Source organism: Saccopteryx leptura, chromosome 5 (genome assembly GCF_036850995.1).
Source record: "Saccopteryx leptura isolate mSacLep1 chromosome 5, mSacLep1_pri_phased_curated, whole genome shotgun sequence".
Lineage (NCBI taxonomy): Eukaryota > Metazoa > Chordata > Mammalia > Chiroptera > Emballonuridae > Saccopteryx > Saccopteryx leptura.
The window spans coordinates 128,299,486-128,318,505 of NC_089507.1; the positions used below are offsets into that span (position 1 = coordinate 128,299,486).

The 19,020-nt window shown below is 35.7% G+C and overlaps 1 protein-coding gene across 2 annotated transcripts in view; it reads right to left on the reverse strand.

The window, feature by feature from the left end:
- The window catches only part of PLXDC2 (plexin domain containing 2), a 527,178-nt gene that overhangs the window by 75,145 nt on the left and 433,013 nt on the right, over positions 1-19,020 (reverse strand). For both annotated transcript variants that reach the window (XM_066384654.1, XM_066384653.1), the window contains one exon: positions 4,954-5,014. In XM_066384654.1, the coding sequence (XP_066240751.1) occupies positions 4,954-5,014 (61 nt within the window). The remainder of the gene's footprint in view (positions 1-4,953; positions 5,015-19,020) is intronic.

The following is a 19,020-nucleotide window of genomic DNA, read 5'->3' on the forward strand; positions in this document are numbered from 1 at the left end:
ATTAAATAGATTAAACAAGATGAAGGGAGAATTAATAACCTGGCACCTAGAACGAGGGTATAGCACAGAGAACTAGGACAAACGATATACGAGACATAAAAGACAGAAGGAATGATGAGAAGGTCAAGCCTAACCCTCAAAAATGCAGAAGGTGAAGAAGAGAATGGAAAAAGTTGGATTGAATAGTACATTTATCAAACTTGACAGCGAGTCGATTAGAAAACATATTTCTGAGTACATGCCGATCACTGTTTTAAATTGTCCATATGCTATTCTATAAAAAAATTCCAATCAATTTTTTTTTAAATTTTTTTTATTTTATTTATTCATTTTAGAGAGGAGAGACAGAGAGAGACAGCGAGGAGAGAGAGACAGGGGGGAGGAGCTGGAAGCATCAACTCCCATATGTGCCTTGACCGGGCAAGGCCAGGGTTTCGAACCGGTGACCTCAGCATTTCCAGGTCAACGCTTTTTCCACTGCGCCACCACAGGTCAGGCCAATTCCAATCAATTTTAAAGAATCATTATCATTTATAATACATACATTCCCTAACAATTAATTAGGTTAGAGGTCAACAATATAAAGATAATTAAAATTTTTTTCAAATAATATAAAGACAATTTATTTTAGATTTTAAGAATAACATACAGAAATTTTTTTTAAATATTTAAAAGATAGATTTTTAAAATTGTCTATAATTTGGAAATGCAATATAATTAATTCAATGTAATTACAATAAATATATTAGTGAGATTGATAAAAACAGATCTTCACAAATGGAGTCTAAAACGTACTTATGTATGTATGTATGTATTTTTTAGTGAGACAGAGAGAGAGAGAGAGAGAGAGAGAGAGAGAGAGGAAGTGAGAGAGATGAGAAACATAAACCTGTAGTTGCTGCACTTTAGTTGTCTATTGATTGCTTTTCATATGTGCCTTGACCAGAGGCTCCAGCTGAGCCAATGACTGATTGCTGAAGCCAGCGACCTTGGGGTCATGTCTATGATTCCACACTCAAGCTTGCAACCCTGCACTCAAGCTTGTGAGCCTGTGCTCAAGCTGGTGGCCTTCTGGTTTGAACCTGGGACCACAATGCCCCAGGTTGATGTTCTATCACTGCGCCACCGTCAGTCAAGTTAGTCTAAATTATATTTGAAGAACATAAGTCCCCATATAGTCAAAACACTACTGAAGAAAAGCAAACTTGTCCTATGGATAGCAGAATATCTTATGGAGCTATAGTACAATGTGACACTGCTCAGGGTATTGACAAACGGAGCATTAGATGAGGAGAGCTTAGCAACAGACATCTGGTCTGTGTGGAAACTATATAAGGAAGAGGGAGCTTTGAAAGGAACTGCCAAGGGAAACTATTCAGTAAGTGCTGCTTGAAATGATCTGTAAGGGGGAAATCCCTGCAAAACTGCATTTCTATTTTATACATATAAACCAATTCTAAATGGAACAATAATTTTCATATAAAAGACAAAGTTTTAAAACATTTAGAATAAAACATATAAAATAACTGTATAAAGTTTGGTAGAAAAACTCTTTTTACACAAGATGCTCATATACACAAAACTAACCATAAAAATAGATTAAGTAGACACATTAAATTTGTGAATAAATGGTAACTGAAAAGCATAGAGAAATTTAAATGATAACCCAAAATTTGGAAAAAAATATATACAAGTGGAGACACTAGCTAGAGCAATAATACAACAAAAAATAAATAAAATAAGAAATAAAGCTATCACTACTTAAAGGTGATCTGATTGTTTAAGTAGAGAACTACTAAGTATCTTTAGATATATTTTTTAAGTTATCAAGAGACTTTTGTAAAGTGGCTATCAGACTTATTATATCTGTTACATGTAGTCAAGTGAAGACTTAATGTTATAAAAAAAAATGAAAAATGGAGAAAAGGTATCTCCTAGAAGAGGCAAGACAGAAAAAAAAGCCAAAAAGTATATGAAAGTACATTGAATTTCATTAATGATTTGTGAAATGTAAATTAAGTTCCCAATAAATGCCATTTTGCACCCATTAGATTTGCAGAAATGAAGAAACATGACAAAACCAGGCTGGTCAGGATCATGAACTACTAAGAACTGGAAGGAGTTCTAGTGCTGGGCTGGGAGGGTAGCTTTATAAATTGGAAGTGATTTGGCATTCACTTTCAAACTTGACCATTTACCTGACATTCAGTAATTCCACTTTAAAGAATATTAGAAAAACTTTTGTGTATTTGATTCAGAAGACAATCATAAAATTTTCTGTAATAGAAAAATATGAAAAAAATGTCCATAAACAAAACACTAATTGAAGAAAGTAGGATTTTAAGAATATAGATCTAGGCTGGCAGGGTTTGGTGGTGTTATTTGCTTTCCAATTGTTTTACTAATGCATCCCAGTATCTAAAAATGGGCATACAATAAATATTTGATGAGTAAATGAATAGGATATTCATACCACGAAGTATACAACTATGAAAAGGAATAAACCACCACCACAGCCCCCCCCCCCCCATGGATAAGTGTTAAGAACAAATTCTGAGTGATAAACTCAGAATTCAAATAGGTTTCATTTCTTTGTAAGTGGGAGAGGCAAGGGTGACGTGGAAGAGCAGAGAGCCAGCTTCACAGCCATCACGAATTCTAGTCCTTCAGTTGGGTAGTGCAATCATGGATGTTTTTTTTAAAATCGTTCTGGTACTACAGTAATATTATTAAATGTTTTTAAAAATTTTTAGAGGAAAAAACCCACTTTTCTAGTTCTCATTTCCATTCAACCAGTTACCTTTCCACCATTCCAACCACTGTAGTCACCACCATATTCCCCTTGTTTTAGTCCAGATCATCAGCCTCGGTTATATATTGCTAAAGACAATTTATTAACCCACAGCCAGGGTGATTCTTTAAAAAATCATTTGGATCAAATCATTCACTTAGAATCCTTCAGGTAGCTTTTTCTTGACCAAGGTAAAGTTCAAACTCCTTCAACTTGTCATATTTTGGTCCCTCCTTACATCACCAAGGTCATCCCTTGCTAGTCCTCTTCTTAAAACTCCAATTACCCTTCAGGCTTCATTTTAAATATCATCTCCTCAAGTAAACCTTCTCTTCCTCTCCTTTGCAAGATCATCCACTTATAGACACTGTATTTTTGCTCATGGCATTCTTTAAGTGCTGTCCTTTGTTCAGTGGTTTGTCTACTCAAATGGACACACTTCTTATACTTTCACACTATTGGTGCTTAGAACACAGTGTTTGTATTAAGATTTGCATTTGCTGAATAAACTCATATCACAAGATGAGAAAGAAAAATTAATCCTGGTTTTAGGTATTGAAAACAGGCTAGAACTGGGGACCTTGCTTACTTACTTATAAAATAAGGGTACAATGCTTACCAGAAAGCTAGAAATGTGGATAATTATTTTCAAAATAAAATGGAAGTACTGAATACTACAGAATGTACTAGATTTGGAGCTCTTTGGGTAAAGAGAGTAATTTTTAAAAAATCTTTGTAATTTTATTGCTCAGCACAGGGAACAGAACATGGTAAATTCCCCACATATATATTTAGGAGGGCTTAAAATATGACGAATTCTTCTCTATCTTCTATGGGTTATGGTGGGCTCAGACTTAAGCAAGAAAACTAAGATGTCTGAATTACACCCTTGATCTTTACACAAATATAGATAATTGAGGTAACTGTGATTATATAAAGAAACATCAGTCTGATAACACAACTAGGACTACCAATATATGTTCTTTTTGAACTACGTTATAAGTGAAATGAAATAGATGGATGAGAATATCACTGTAATTACCCACATGAATATCAAAAGTTGATTAAGCCTGACCTGTGGTGGCACAGTGGATAAAGTGTCGACCTGGAAATGCTGAGGTCGCCGGTTCAAAACCCTGGGCTTGCCTGGTCAAGGCACATATGGGAGTTGATGCTTCCAGCTCCTCCCCACCTTCTCTCTCTGTCTCTCTCTCCTCTCTCTCTCCCTCTCTGTCTCTCTCTCTCTCCCTCTCTCTCTCCTCTCTAAAATGAATAAATAAAATAAAAAAAAAAAGAAATCTTAAAAAAAAAAACCCTTTAAAAAAAAAGTTGATTAAAGTTCAAGAATATTCTTAAAGATGTATTTATAAAAATATTTCTGATACATTCTAAATAAAAACAACTTAGAAAAGAATCCAGTAACTATTGATCACCTAGTAGTTTTATAAAATAGCACTCTGATATTATTTCCTTTACTGAATGAGAAAAATTGTATAATTGCTCATAGTGCTTTTTCAAAATTCATACCCTAAAACTTCACAAAGGAAGAAACATACTTTCTTGTGAACTCTTTATGGGACCCTAAAATGGTAGTGAAAATGCAATTCACTGGAATACTTTTAAACAGGTTACAACTGCCTCTGTGTATACATTTGTTTAAATCACTTCATTGCATCATTATCTCTATCATGTTCTCCTGGGAGTTACTGTTTCCATGTTATATAATTTTAACTTATATTGGTCCAATATGCTGCAATCAGTCTTTTCCTCCATACCATTGGTTTTTTAATTTGAGTGAAAAACATGAATAAATGGCTTCCTAGATCTTAGAAAAGCCACAAGAACTACCCTTTGCTCATAGAAATTCAAATCCCAGTTCTATTATTCCCTAGCCCCCATACCCAACTCTAGACACCCTCACTACACCCGTCCCCCCCCCCCCCCCGCCAGCTTCTCCTCTTAGTATTACGGAGGCAATAACAGCTCCTTCTGCATAGGATGGGTATGAGAATAAATTCGGAAAATACATTGAAAGACTTACACCCGAATTTGGTGCCTATTAGGGAGTCAATAGTTGCTGCTTACTTTTAGTAAATTAGGTAGTATTTTCATTAAGTTATAGCAGGTATAAATGAAATCTTGTCATAATAATGCATGTGTACCTCTTCAGGGCATCCACTGTCCACCCAGTCCTGGCGATGACGATCAAATCCACTGGAACATCTTCAGAGACCATGTTGTGGTTCAGAAGAGGGAGTAAGGGGTGCACAGTGAGGGGCAAAAATTAAAAGAAAAATATTGGTAAGTAGTTAATTCTCAAATTTTTAGTTAAGCACAACATAAGCTTTCTTCTATGGATCCGTTAATTGGAGCAGCAGTGAAGAACTTAGTGCTCCATGTAACAACTCAGCCCCATGTAGCCATGTGATTAGGACTATAAACATGGTCAATGACTCCACTGAGGCCCACTTCCCTGTGCAGGACACCTGTATTCCTCCCAAAGGTAAGATCAATTGCTATTCTATGAAGTTGATTTTACTCATTTTTTTTCATCATTCAAACAAATGGATACAGAAAACTATTTTGCAGGTATTATTTTTTGGGGTTTCAGATCTTTGTATTTGTTTATCTTAGGTTTTTTTTTTAATTTAAGACCCACAGTCATACAAATTCTACTGTGTAGTAAAGGGTTAATTGAGCAGGTCTGCGATGTTCAAACCCACACATTCCAAAGAAATAACTGGCCCTTGTCCAGCTCCTGGAAGATGACCTCTAAGTCTGTGGAATATCCTCCTGGATAAATGCAAGATGGTTTATGGTAACAATATGGTTTATGGGGAATGTTTTATTCACTAAAGCCCTGCGCCATGTTATCTTAGTTTGCACTCTGTGGGGGCTGGTAACTTGATATGAGGTTAGTCATGGAAAATTTCACACCTATGTGACTGACCTCAATAAAAACCCTGGACACCAAGGTTTGGCTGAATTTTCTTGGTTGGCAGTACATGGTGTACACACACACAACATGTGTATAACATGTGCTCACAAATTGCTGCTGGGTGCGTAAGTGCTGTCTGCACAACTGCACTGGAAGAGAACAACTGGGAGCTTGTTCTGCTGGACTCTGCCCTAGGTGCCCTTCACCCTTGCTAATTTTAATCTCTATCCTTTGGCTATAGTAAATGGCAACCTTGGGTATAAAGGCTTTTCTGAGTTCTGTGACTCCTTCTAGTAACTCATTCAACCAGAATGTTTTCTTGTGGATCCTTAACACTATGATTATGTCATAACTAAAATGTCTAATTTAGCAAGCACTGGGTTAGTAAGATTTTGTTCACTCTCTTCCTTGACTGGAATAATTTTCGCACTCTAGCTACAGTCCATTGATTTTTATAAGACACAGAAATTACCATCTAGAGACCATTCTGATAAAGCTTCATAACTGCTTTTTAAGTCTTTTTTTTTTTTAAGTCTTTATTTATTTATTTATTTATTTATTTATTATTTATTTATTTATTATTTATTTATTTATTACAGAGAGTGAGTCAGAGCGAGGGATAGACAGGGACAGACAGACAGGAACGGAGAGAGATGAGAAGCATCAATCATTAGTTTTTCATTGCGCATTGCAACACCTTAGTTGTTCATTGATTGCTTTCTCATATGTGCCTTGACCGCGGGCCTTCAGCAGACCGAGCAACCCCCTGCTGGACCCAGCGACCTTGGGTTCAAGCTGGTAGACTTTTGCTCAAACCAGATGAGCCCGTGCTCAAGCTGGTGACCTCGGGGTCTCGAACCTGGGTCCTCTGCATCCCAGTCCAACGCTCTATCCACTGCACCACCGCCTAGTCAGGCTTCATAACTGCTTTTGATCTTATCTTACTTTACCATTTAACTTTTCTCCTTTATATAAAATTTCATGGATTTATTTACCAAACTTGGTGGTGAACATATATGATCATACCTAGTATATCGGACACATGATTTCATTTTATTAGAAAGTCAAAATATTTTTGTCAGTCTTTTAAAGAAAGATTTATAGTGCCAAGAATTTTAATATCTATGTATAAATTTACATATCATATTTATAAATCCATAAATAAATGTTAATCTAAAGATACTTATATATATATTTAAAAATATGTACCACATCCTCTTTCCATGTCATGTTAAACATATATTATGGAATACTACTTAGCCATAAGAAAAGAACCTCGACAATATTATGCGAAGTGAAATAAAGTCAGTCAGAAAAAGCTAACAGCCATATGATTTCACTCGTGTGTAGGATGTAAAACTGAAACTAATAGACACAGACAAGAATATAGTGCCTACCAGAGGGGAGGGAGTGATGTGGGGGGGGGTAACGAGATCAAATATATGGTAACAAGAGATTGACTTTGGGTGGTGGGTACACCATACAATATACAGATCACAGATCATAGAAGTGTACACTTGAAACCTATATGATACGATTAAAAAGTGTCACCTGATAAATTTAATAAAATAAAAAAATAAATAAAAGGAGGTTGTTTAACTTTTGGCTTAAATTTTCTTATATGGCCTAAAGTGCTATTTTTTTCCCCCACTTGTTTTGCAGTTGGTCCACATAATGACATTTCCTAAGTACTTTTGCCAGAGATTATGTACTATGGTATGAATGAGCATAATTTAATTCAAGTGGAGTGTGAAAACAACTCTACTGTCAACAACAACAACAAAAGACTATATCTATCATTCTGCCCAGACATGATTCATTAGAGCTCAGCTATTTTATGCTTACCATCTGTGATGAAGAAGCTTAAGTGTGGAATAAACATCAGTGTGTGACCTGGCTTGTGAATTTTGAGAATTCCCAGTTGGTCAAGGCCATCTCTGGTTACCCCAAAAATCTAACAGAGTCTATTTAACTTCAGATGAGTTACACAGTTATTTTCTCTTCCTTTTTTTTTTTTGCCATTCAAGTTTGTTAAATACTGAAAAATGTATATATTAACATTGTCTTTTGCAAGATGGAGATATATTGATTTTCTACAGTAGAAATATTTTGGGGAGCCACCTGACCACAAATAATGAAATGGAATAGATAATTTTTAAAATGCAGTTAGTTCTAACATACTATATTGCTGATGTATCAAAACCAGTGGGAAATAGAAACTTTTAGCTTATATTATAACAACACAGTAGTAAATCTTAAATTTATAGGTCAACTAAAATTTTATCTGAAGTAATTAGTCCTTTAAATGGTTAACTCAATCCCAGGAAAAAGTATGGAAACACTGCATTTTGCTTGATTTATTAAATAATTCCCTAGTTATATTGTGTCAAATTAGGTTCTACTGAAAATATGTGTTTCAATTAAGCAATTTATTTACAACTGAGTATTAACTGACTTGCAGTTTACTAATTGCTAGCATAGGAAGGCTTGACAATGGTAACACACATAAGATTTGGTTTGAAAAGCTCATGTGTTTGTTCTGTAGCTTACAGTGCCTTATAAAATTAATACAACTGGATGTTGCTTTTTTAGTATTTATTATAACTAGTAATCTAAATAGCACCTGAAAACCATTATAAACAAAAGTGTGTTATAAATTATTAAGAAAAACCACCTTTATGTTATTTCTGAATTAAAAATAAATCCCAAAATCACTTTTGAGAACTACTTCCTCTTGACTGAGCTGCTGGGTTTTTTTTTCTTTTTCTTTTTTTTTTTGTATCTTTCTGAAGCTGGAAACGGGGAGAGACAGTCAGACAGACTCCCGCATGCTCCTGACCAGGATCCACCCGGCACGCCCACCAGGGGGCGCTGCTCTGCCCCTCCGGGGCGTCGCTCTGTTGCGACCAGAGCCACTCTAGCGCCTGGGGCATCCCTGCTCCAATGGAGCCTCGGCTGCGGGAGGGGAAGAGAGAGACAGAGAGGAAGGAAAGGGGGAGGGGTGGAGAAGCAGATGGGCGCTTCCTCTGTGTGCCCTGGCCAGGAATCGAACCGGGGACTTCTGCACGCCAAGCCGACGTTCTACCACTGAGCCAACTGGCCAGGGCCTATTTTTTTCTAAAACAGAGACATTAACCATTTTATGCTCTGGCATTTTGGTTTTCCAACACCAACACTGTTAGCAAACAAGCTCTTCTCCATTGAAATCATCTAGTATTCCTATTCAACTGTAAATTCCTGGGTCTATCCATATAAGAAAGATCCTCTAGTAATTCAAGTCCAGCAATTTTTATTGTAAACCATCTCAGATGATTCTTACCACACTGAAATCTGAAAACCACTGAAATCCTATATGATATGTCCATATGGCAGGCTCCTTCTGGCTCTTCCCCACCATCCTTACAACCTGTTCTCATGTCCCTCAGTGCAACTCCCTGCACGTGGTATGCTTCTTCATGTCTCTGCCTTTGAACATGCAGTTACTTATGTTTGAAACAGCTTCCCTGTTTCTAATAGCAAACCCAACTAAACTCAAACATATCTCATCCAAGAAGCATCTACTTTCTTCCCACCCAGAACAGTCAGCACCTTGTTCTCGGTGCTCCCCCTATATCAACCCAATGTCAATTGCTGACATCTATTATTACACTATAATTGCTTGTGTTTGACTTAAGACTTCAGAGAGAACATGGTTCAAAGAGAGGTTTGCGAGTCAAACTGCTTGAGTTGACATTTTGACTTGGGAACAAAACAGGTATGTAATCTTAGTTATTTTTCCCATCTAAGCTTGTTTCTTCATCTGTAAAATGAGGTTATGTAAGGTTTAAATTGGAGTTTGGTTCATAGTCATCATTTAGTATCAGCTGTTTTTTATATCTAACTAGTGACTTTGTACTAGGCATGTAGGAAGGTCGACACTTGTTGAAAGTGAATAAATGAGATTTTCATTTTACCAACAGTATTTTGGAAAAATTTTAGAAATTAATTCTGTGTACCATATTAAAGTGAAATATCCTTTATCATTCCTAAGAATCTTATAAGAGAAAAATCTAAGTTGTTCTTAGACATGGGACAAATCTTTATTCAATATTTATAAATAAGGCAGAGATTACATGGATTTGTAACTATTTCTCTAAAACTGATTTAAATAGTCTGGGCTCCTAACTATAATATATTTCCAATGTTTTTTAGGAAGAAGTTACTTCCTTCTCACTATTACCTAATTCCAGAACAAATGGATAGAGAGCTATACTTCAAATTAATTGTACTATGCTCCACTCAATTGCAATGGGATGTTGATTTCAAAGTCCCCAGGGACCACATTAAGTGAGCCCATTAAATAAGGCAGCTAGAAAACAAACAATAGCCTGCAGCATCTATCCAGTCAAGAAATTAAAGTGTAACTCTCATCAAATCTCTAACTTATCTTAGTTTTGTAGAAAAGGTTTCAGAAATGACTTATTTTACAAGGTTAATATACACAGGAGAAGAAAATACAACACATGTTAAAATATATACATAAGTAATACATAAGAATTAAAAATGAAGTGTGCTGGCTCTAGCTGGTTGGCCCAGCAAGTGGAAGTCCGGGGTTAGATTCTGGTCAGGGCACACAGGAGAAGTGACCATCTGCTTTTCCACCTCTCCCCCTTCTCTCTCTCTCTCTCTTTCTCTCCTCTATCTCTTCTTCTCCTGCAGCCATGGTTCAAGGGTTGAGCAAGTTAGCCCCAGGCACTGAGGATGGCTCCATGGCCTCCTGTCAGGTGCTGAAATAGCTGGTTGCCAAGCAACAGAGCAGCAGCCCCACATGGGCAGAGCATCTATGGGTAGGGGGCTTGCTGGGATCCTGGTCAGGCACATGCAGGAGTCTGTCTTTGCCTCTCTGCTTCTCACTTAAAAAAAAATTAAGTGTGTCTTACTGCACAAGTGAGCATGTATCATTCATTGCACCAGTGAGAAGACCAATCTCTACAAAAGAGAATTTAGAAAAGAAATTTTTACAGAATCTTAAGTCCCAGTTAGCAGTTACTTTCTAGACCAGAAGTCAGAAAATGTTTTCTGTAAAGGGTCAGATTAAATATTTCAGGCTTTGCATGCTGTACGGTTTCTGTCCTAAGTAGGCACTTCTACCTTTGTAGCTCAAAAGTAGCCACCAATACAAAACACAATGGGCATGGCTGTGTTCCAATAAAATTATATTTACAAAAAACAAGAAGGTGGGTCAAATTTGCTAGGTTTTGTTGAACTCTGTTTTAGATTGTTATCTAAAAATAAAAATCTGTAAAACTCTGAAAACTTTAGGACAAATCCTGCATCAAGGTGTCTTAATTTATATGGTCCTTGCAGACTTAAGGTTATGTATCATAGTGGGCAGCTTAGTGGAAAAATCAATTGTACATTTAGTAAATTTTCTTGCCACTGTCTGAAAAAGTGTGAAAAATGATCCTTCAGCATCAAAAAAAAAAAAAAAATGGAAAGATGCTTTATCAAAAAGCAAAAGTAAGAAATGATGACATGATATCATTTACGACAACATGAATGGACCTTAGTAACATTATACTGAGTGAAATAAGAAGTCAGAAAAATCTAAAAACTGTATGATTCCATATATAAGTAGGACACAAAATTGAGACTCATGGACATAGATAAGGGTGCAGTGGTGACCAGGGGGAGGGAAAGAAAGGAGAAGGAAGAAGGTGGGGGGGGGAGGGGCATAAAGAAACAAATATAAGGTGACTGAGAATGATTTGACTTTGGGTGATGGGTATACAGCATAATCAACTGTCCAAATGATGTGGAGATGTTTTCTCTAAATCTATGTACAGTGGTTGACCAATGTCACCCTTTTAAATTTAATTGTCTAAATAAATAAATAAGCAAAAGTAGCCTGACCAGGAGGTGGCACAGTGGATAGAGCATTGGATGGGGACACAGAGAACCCAGGTTCGAGACCTCAAGGTTGCCAGCTTGAGCACGGGCTCATCTGGCTTGAGCATGGGCTCACCAGTATGAGATTGCTGGCTTGAGCATGGGATCATCTACATGACCCAGGGTCACTGGCTTGAGCAAAGGGGCACTTGCTATGCTATAGCCACCCCCCTCCATCAAGGCACATATAAGAAAGCAATTATTGAGCAACTAAGGAGCCGAAACGAAAAACTGATGCTTCTCATCTCTCTCCCTGTCTGTCTGGCCCTATCTGTCCCTTTCTCTGACTCTCTGTCTCTGTCAAAAAAATAACAAAAAATAAAAAAGCAAAAGTATTTCAGATGAGAAGTAAGTATAAGGAAACCCAGCTGTGATAACTAACATATTTTACTATAAGGTAAAATAGGTAATATGAAACTGTCAAATTTAGTTTGTTTTGAAATACTAAAATATTTTAATTAAAAAAGTAGGTCAAAAAATTAAAATTTTTGATCTAATTATTATTCTTGTAACAAAGAAATTTGTAAATCTCATATCTGATTTCCTGGAGTATACTAACTGTTTCTAATTGGCCTTTGGCATGAGATAAGTGATTTTACTTCTAAAACGATTTCTTCTAAAATCAAGAAACTTGAACTTAAAGTTTTTCAGAATTTTGATGCCTGAATACTCTGAGAGTATTAGGTGAATCTAACTATGTAACCTATTACATAGGCAATATTGTAGGATAAATTATGAAAATTTACATCATTATATTATACAAGGAAATACATGTTATGTTTACATTATATACATATATATATCTAATTTTTTTTTTGTAATTTTCTGAAGTTGGAAATGGGGAGGCAGTCAGACTCCCACATGCGCCCGACTGGGATTCACCCGGCATGCCCACCAGGGGGCGATGCTCTGCTCATCTGGGGCATAGCTCTATTGCAACCAGAGCCATTCTAGCGCCTGAGGCAGAGGCCACAGAGCCATCCTCAGTGCCTGGGCCAACTTTGCTCCAATGGAGCCTTGGCTGTGGGAGGGGAAGAGAGAGACAGAGAGGAAAGACAGGGGGAGGGGTGGAGAAGCAGATGGGTACTTCTCCTGTGTGCCCTGGCCACGAATCGAACCCGGGACTCCACACCAGGCCAACGCTTGTATTTCTTTTTTAATGAAAGCTCTTGATGTTACTTGTAGCTCAGAATCATAATCCAGTGCCAATAAGAATAATTATCTGCAGAATGTGGAAAGACTGCTTCGGAGATCAGTTTCAGATGGAAAACTGAGGTCAAATCATCTGTTATTTGATATCTGGAACTTTATCATGTACACATGTGATACCTTGCAGAGTGGCAGGTTTTATAAAGTAAAGGCATAATCTTTCTTCTAGATTTCTAGAAACTAGGGTTGCCAAATTATGTATTAAAACATAACAATACCAATTTTTTTATCTCATTAAAAAAATTCACATCTTGTTCCTCTTTCCTTTCAAATAACAAAAAAGATATGTTTGTTACTTTCTGGTTTTTATTCCCCCTATCTTTAACTAAAAAATATTTTCAATAAGGAAAATAACTTTTGTAATTGGCTTTTCATGCCAGACTTCCTTCTTCCTAGGAGTGTCACCTGCTGATGTCAGTCTGTCTGCAGTTTCGGAGTGTGCAGGGTAAGAAGGCGATGCTGGGAGTGAAGCTACAACACTAAGGCTTCAGTGGGAAAAACAGCATTTCAGAAATTATTCTGATTAAAATGTACTGTTGATGTTGGCAAAATAACCTCATTTGTCATCATCAATGCTTTGCAGTGGTAGTCAATCTGGTCCCTACCACCCACTAATGGGCGTTCCAGCTTTCATGGTGGGCAGTAGCGGAGCAACCAAAGTATAAATAAAAAGATAGATTTAACTATAGTAAGTTGTTTTATAAAGAGTTATTCTGCCAAACTTAGCAAAATTCCGACATAAAGTACTTGGTAAGTAATTATTATTATATGCTTTAATTTGTTGTAACTCTGCTTTATAAATTTTATGATGTAAAGTTACTTCCCTACTTTATAAATCACCATTACTGTGGAACCGGTTAGAAAATTTTACTAACAGAGATACAAAAGTGGGCAGTAGGTATAAAAAGGTTGACTACCCCTGGTTTAAGGGAATGAAGGACCCAAGTCTACTTTAAATAAAGCAGACTGAAATATGGTTTGAAATTGTGATGCATAAAAACAAAGTCAGTGATACACTAGAGGTTCACTGAACTCATATGGGGCAGAGTAATTAGTAGTAGCCCGCAGCTGTGAACGTCCAGCGTGTTTTATTCAGGGAGAGGCCAAGTCTACTCAAATTATTAGACACTCGAGTACTTGTTTTATATCTCCATTAAAAACTTCCTCAAAATGATACTTAGAAGGGGCAAGAGAATGGAATATTCACCCATATGGAAATAGTTAAAAGCTATGTGATTCCAAAAACTTGGACTGACTTGCTTGCAAAACTAATCTCACAATAAATTCAATTTTAATCTTTGTTTTCCATCTAACTTTTAAATTGTCCTAGTGCATATTGAAATATGCTGAGCAAGGGAATTTTAAATGATGCAAGTTTGGCTGTGTATTGACTTAAATAATCCTTCATTTCAGAGCACCATAATATTTGTTATTTTCACAAGTTTAAGCCCTTTGGGTATTGTGCTTGTTATTTTCTTTTTAAGCCAGCAGTAGTTGAAATTGTTAAATCTGGGTTCCTCAATGACTCCCACTTTTGTGGCTATTTTATGAACAGAATGAAGTGAATGTGAATGTGTTAACAATGTAAAGAAGGCAATTTCAGGAATCTTCAATTACATGGAAAAAAATTATTGTAACGTAGAGTCTTTCAAACTTTTTGAAGAAATCAAGCAAGAAATATGGATAAATTAAGTATTTAGACATATACATATCTGAGTATGTGGTGTGTGTGTGTGTGTGTGTGTACTAAAACTAAATATTTGTTGTGATGCTTCTCCTTCCTTCCTTCCTTCCTTCCTTCCTTCCTTCCTTCCTTCCTTCCTTCCTTCCTTCCTTCCTTCCTTCCTTCTTTCCTTCCTTCCTTCTCTCCTTCCTTTATTCCTTTTTTTCTTGAAAAATCCACATAAATCTCAAAGGTATTTTATCTTCCATTCTATTTCATAAAAAAAAATGCTGGCTGCAACCCACTGGGCAACCAGCATGACCCTTCTGAATTGTAACTTCAGTTTGTAGAATACTATCCCAATAAATACTTTAAGGTTTTCATCATAATTATGCTTTATATTGCACTGTCTGGTTTTATAGTAATCATTTTAATAGAAAATTACAGAAAAGCATAAAAACAGAAATTAAAGTATTATCCTAATGCTAAGATATTACTAGTTTTATTTCCTACCTAATCTTTGTTTAATGCATACTGACTTATACCTATGTATTAGTTGTATTGGAATCATAACATGGGATAACTTTATTTTCCATGGTTAATATTATAGCCTGGGCTATGTTTTTCTATGTCCATAAATATCCTGAGATTAATTTTTAATGACAACATACTTTCCATTATGCAGCTTTATAAAAAGATTTATTCAACCTATATATGAGCAATATGTTTTAACACTTATAAAATGCACACTATCCTCCTCTTTGCAATTTAATGGATTAAAATGACTTATCATGTTTCAATTAGTATTTATTCTATTACAGGTGGGGTTAAACTTTTAAATTATGTTTATTTACTATTTGTATTTCTACATTTTTTGAACTTAATACTCATATATTTTCCCAGTTTTATCTGATTGGGTTATTCTTTTTTAAAATAGGTTTCTATGAACTAAAGAGCATTAAATGTCTATTAAATAAATTATTTGTCTGTAAGTTGCTAAATAAATCTAAATGAGTTTATTTTGCCAAATAGCTGTTTATATTTTTACAATCATTGTGAAGTTTTTTAATCTTTTAAAATTTCTTTTTATGCTTTTTTGCTCAAAAAATGCTACTACTTTGGTGTAAAGTAAATACTTGTCATTATTTCATTCTTTACTTTTCATTCTCTAATCTATTCTAAACCTATTTTGGTATACTGTATGAAGTAACCAAATACAAACATTTGATTTAATTAAATGGCTAAGAGTCCCAGGATCATTTGTCAAATAATAGATCTTTAACCATTTTGGGGAGAACTGTATGTTTTATCATTAAAGCCTGTTGCTGAAATTGTATACTCTCCCTGATTGCTTTGTTCTTCTTATACAATCCCTATAAAGGTTACATTATTACAGTTTTACTGAGTTGTTTATCTTCCATTATTGAGCTTATTTTTAATTTTTCTTGAGTAGTCTCATGTTTTCCTTTTTGTGATTTTTTATAATCATATTCTAATATAATAATCCTATTATGAATTTGAGAAAATTGATGTAGAAATAATTGACATCTTAATACAGTGTAGCTTTCTATCCATTAAAAAAAATTTTTTTTCAGGAACTTTTCTAATTTTCTTATCAAACTTTCATTGTTTTCCTTATACAGTATTAGGGCATATGCATCATTAAGTTTGTTAGTAATTATTTTGTCTAGTGCTGTTATTAAGGAGTTCTAACCATTGCATTTTTTAAATGGCTATTTCTGACCATTGGAAAGCTACTAATTCCTGTGTAGTTACTTTGTAACTGGCTTCTTTATTTATACATTATAATGTTGCTTTTTCTCCTAATAATAATGTCTCTTATTTATGATTTTTTCTCTGTATGTTAACCAGTAGTATAGAATTCTGTTATATAATAGTGCTAATCACATGCTTGCCTTCTTTCTTATATTACTGGAAATGTCTCTGGGGCTTCAATGTTCAGTATATTTCTTCCATTGTTATGAACTAATATTTATTATTGTATTATTAGTGACCTTCCACCCCAGTCTGCTAATATTTTTACTTAGAAAGAAATTTTGAATTTTATCAAGTACTTTTTCCATATATCAAGATGAATAAATAATCTTCAATATTAATCTTATTAAATGTATTACTAGATTTCTTTAAAATAAATCATGTTTGTATTCATGGAATAAATTTATTACTTGGCCATGTTTTGATTATTTTTAATGTTGTTGGATTTTATTCTTAATTCTTGGGGTTTTAAAATTCCATACTCAGCCCTGGCTGGTTAGCTCAGTTGGTTAAGGTGTCCTCCAGAAACGAGGTTGCGGTCAATCCCCAGTCAGGGCACACACAGGAAGCAACCAACGAGTACACAACTGAGTGGAACAACAGATGAATGCTTTTCTTAACCCTCCTCTCTCTCTTTCTCTCTCTTCTTTGTGTTTAAAAAAAGAAAAAAAAAATTAAGCCCTGGCTGGATTGCTCAGTTGGTTGGAGTGTCCTCCCAGAACTCAGGGACTGCAGGTTCAATTCCTTCAATTCCCCGGTCAAGGCACATAGAGGAGCAGCTCGATGTTCCTATTTCTCTCTCCCTGCCTCTCTCTCAAAACGCCCCCCCCAAAACAAAAAACAAACTATGCTCAAATAAATATAAGTAAATCAGAAAAAACTAAGAACTATATGATTCCATACATAGGTGGGACATAAAGATGAGACTTAGAGACATGGACAAGAGGGTGGTGGTTACGTGGTGGGGGGGTGGGGGGGTAGTGGCTAAGAAAACCAGAGAGAAGGTGATGGAAGCCTATATGACTTTAGGTGATGGGAATGCAGCATAATCAAATGTCAAAATAACCTGGAAATGTTTTCTCTGAACATATGTACCCTGATTTATCAATGTCACCCTATTAAAATTAATAATAATAATAAAAAAATTAAAAAAATAAATATAGGATATCTAAAAATAATCTACAACTACATCATATATAATGATGAAAGACTGCTTTCTTCCTAAATCAGAAAGAAAACAAAATTTTAAAAAATTTTTAAAAAGAAGACAAAATATTCTCACTTCTAATCAACATTGTATTATACAATCTGAAGAAGCAAAGAGAATTAGAGGCTAAAATGAAGCTTTGGGAGAATTGTAAATTATTACTGCTTCCTGCCTTGTGTTTTTTATATGCATGTGAAGTAAAATGAAAAGTCAACTCACAGCTCAATTACATGGTAAAAACAAGACAGCCACAGCAGAATATAGAATTATTGAAGAGCTAAGGCTCATAAAAACCCTCATTAAGATATCAAGTCATAATCATTATGATTTTAGAAAGTTGAAAAGCTAATAATTTCATTACTACAATAACAAAGTCAGCTATAACCGAAAGGATATCTTAGTGTTAAGTGTTCAGAGTAAATGGGTAAACTTCTTGAGTAGGGTGGAAATTGTAGGTTACTAAAAAAAGCTACAGGTATTTTTCTTCTTCTTCTCGGTTTTTTTGTTTGTTTGTTTTTAGGTGAGAGGAGGGGAGGTAGTGAGAAAGACTCCTCTCCTGAATGTGCCCCAATTGGGATTCACTTAACAACTTCATTGAGGGCTGATGCTTGAACCAATCAAGCCACTGGCTGCGGGAGAGGAAGAGAGAAAAAAGAGAGGGAGCAGAAGAGAATCAGATGGCTGCTGCTTCTCATGTGTGCCTTGACTGGAAATCGAACCTGGGACATCCTTAAGCTGGCCTGGCGCTGTACCACTGAGTCAACTGGCCAGAGCTGGTATTCCTCTTCCTAAAACACTGAGACTAGTATATATTAGTATATATGTTAAGGAAGCCAGACATATGTGCTCACAGAGCAATTGGACAACATAGTCATCTTTAAGAAATTATCAGCTCTAGGATTTTCTGAGGAAGGTAGCCATTGGGGGTTAGACAAGATAAAGACAACAAAGACAACATTTTCATTGACACCTTCTCTTTGCTCTACAAACTCTATTATTTCTCTCTAATTTCTAACATACTTAGTTTGCTTGCCTTCTGGGTTTTTTTTGTATTTTTGTTTGTTTGTTTGAGGTTGGCAGGGAGAGAGAGACAGAACTGTCACATTGCTAGTTGCTCATGCATGTGCCCTGACTGTGGAATCAAGCAGGCAACCTCTGCACTCCAAAGGACACTCTAAATAGGTTGTTGTTTTTTATTTGTTTGTTTTGTTTTCAGAGAGACAAAGAGAGGAAGGAAGAGAGCGGAGGGGAAAGAGAAGCATTCGTTTGTTGTTCTACTAAGTCGTGCATTCACTGGCTACTTCCCATGTTTGCCCTGACAGGGGATTGAACCCACACCTTGTTGTTCCCGGATGACACATTTAACTGACTGAGCAAACTGGCTAGGGCCTAGCTTCAGTTTCTTTGAAGTCCCCATTACCAACCATTCCATCCCAATCACATATTCAATGAAACTTAACCCAAGCTGAGCCCCTTAAGCAGTGTCTTCAGATAGAGAACTATCCTTC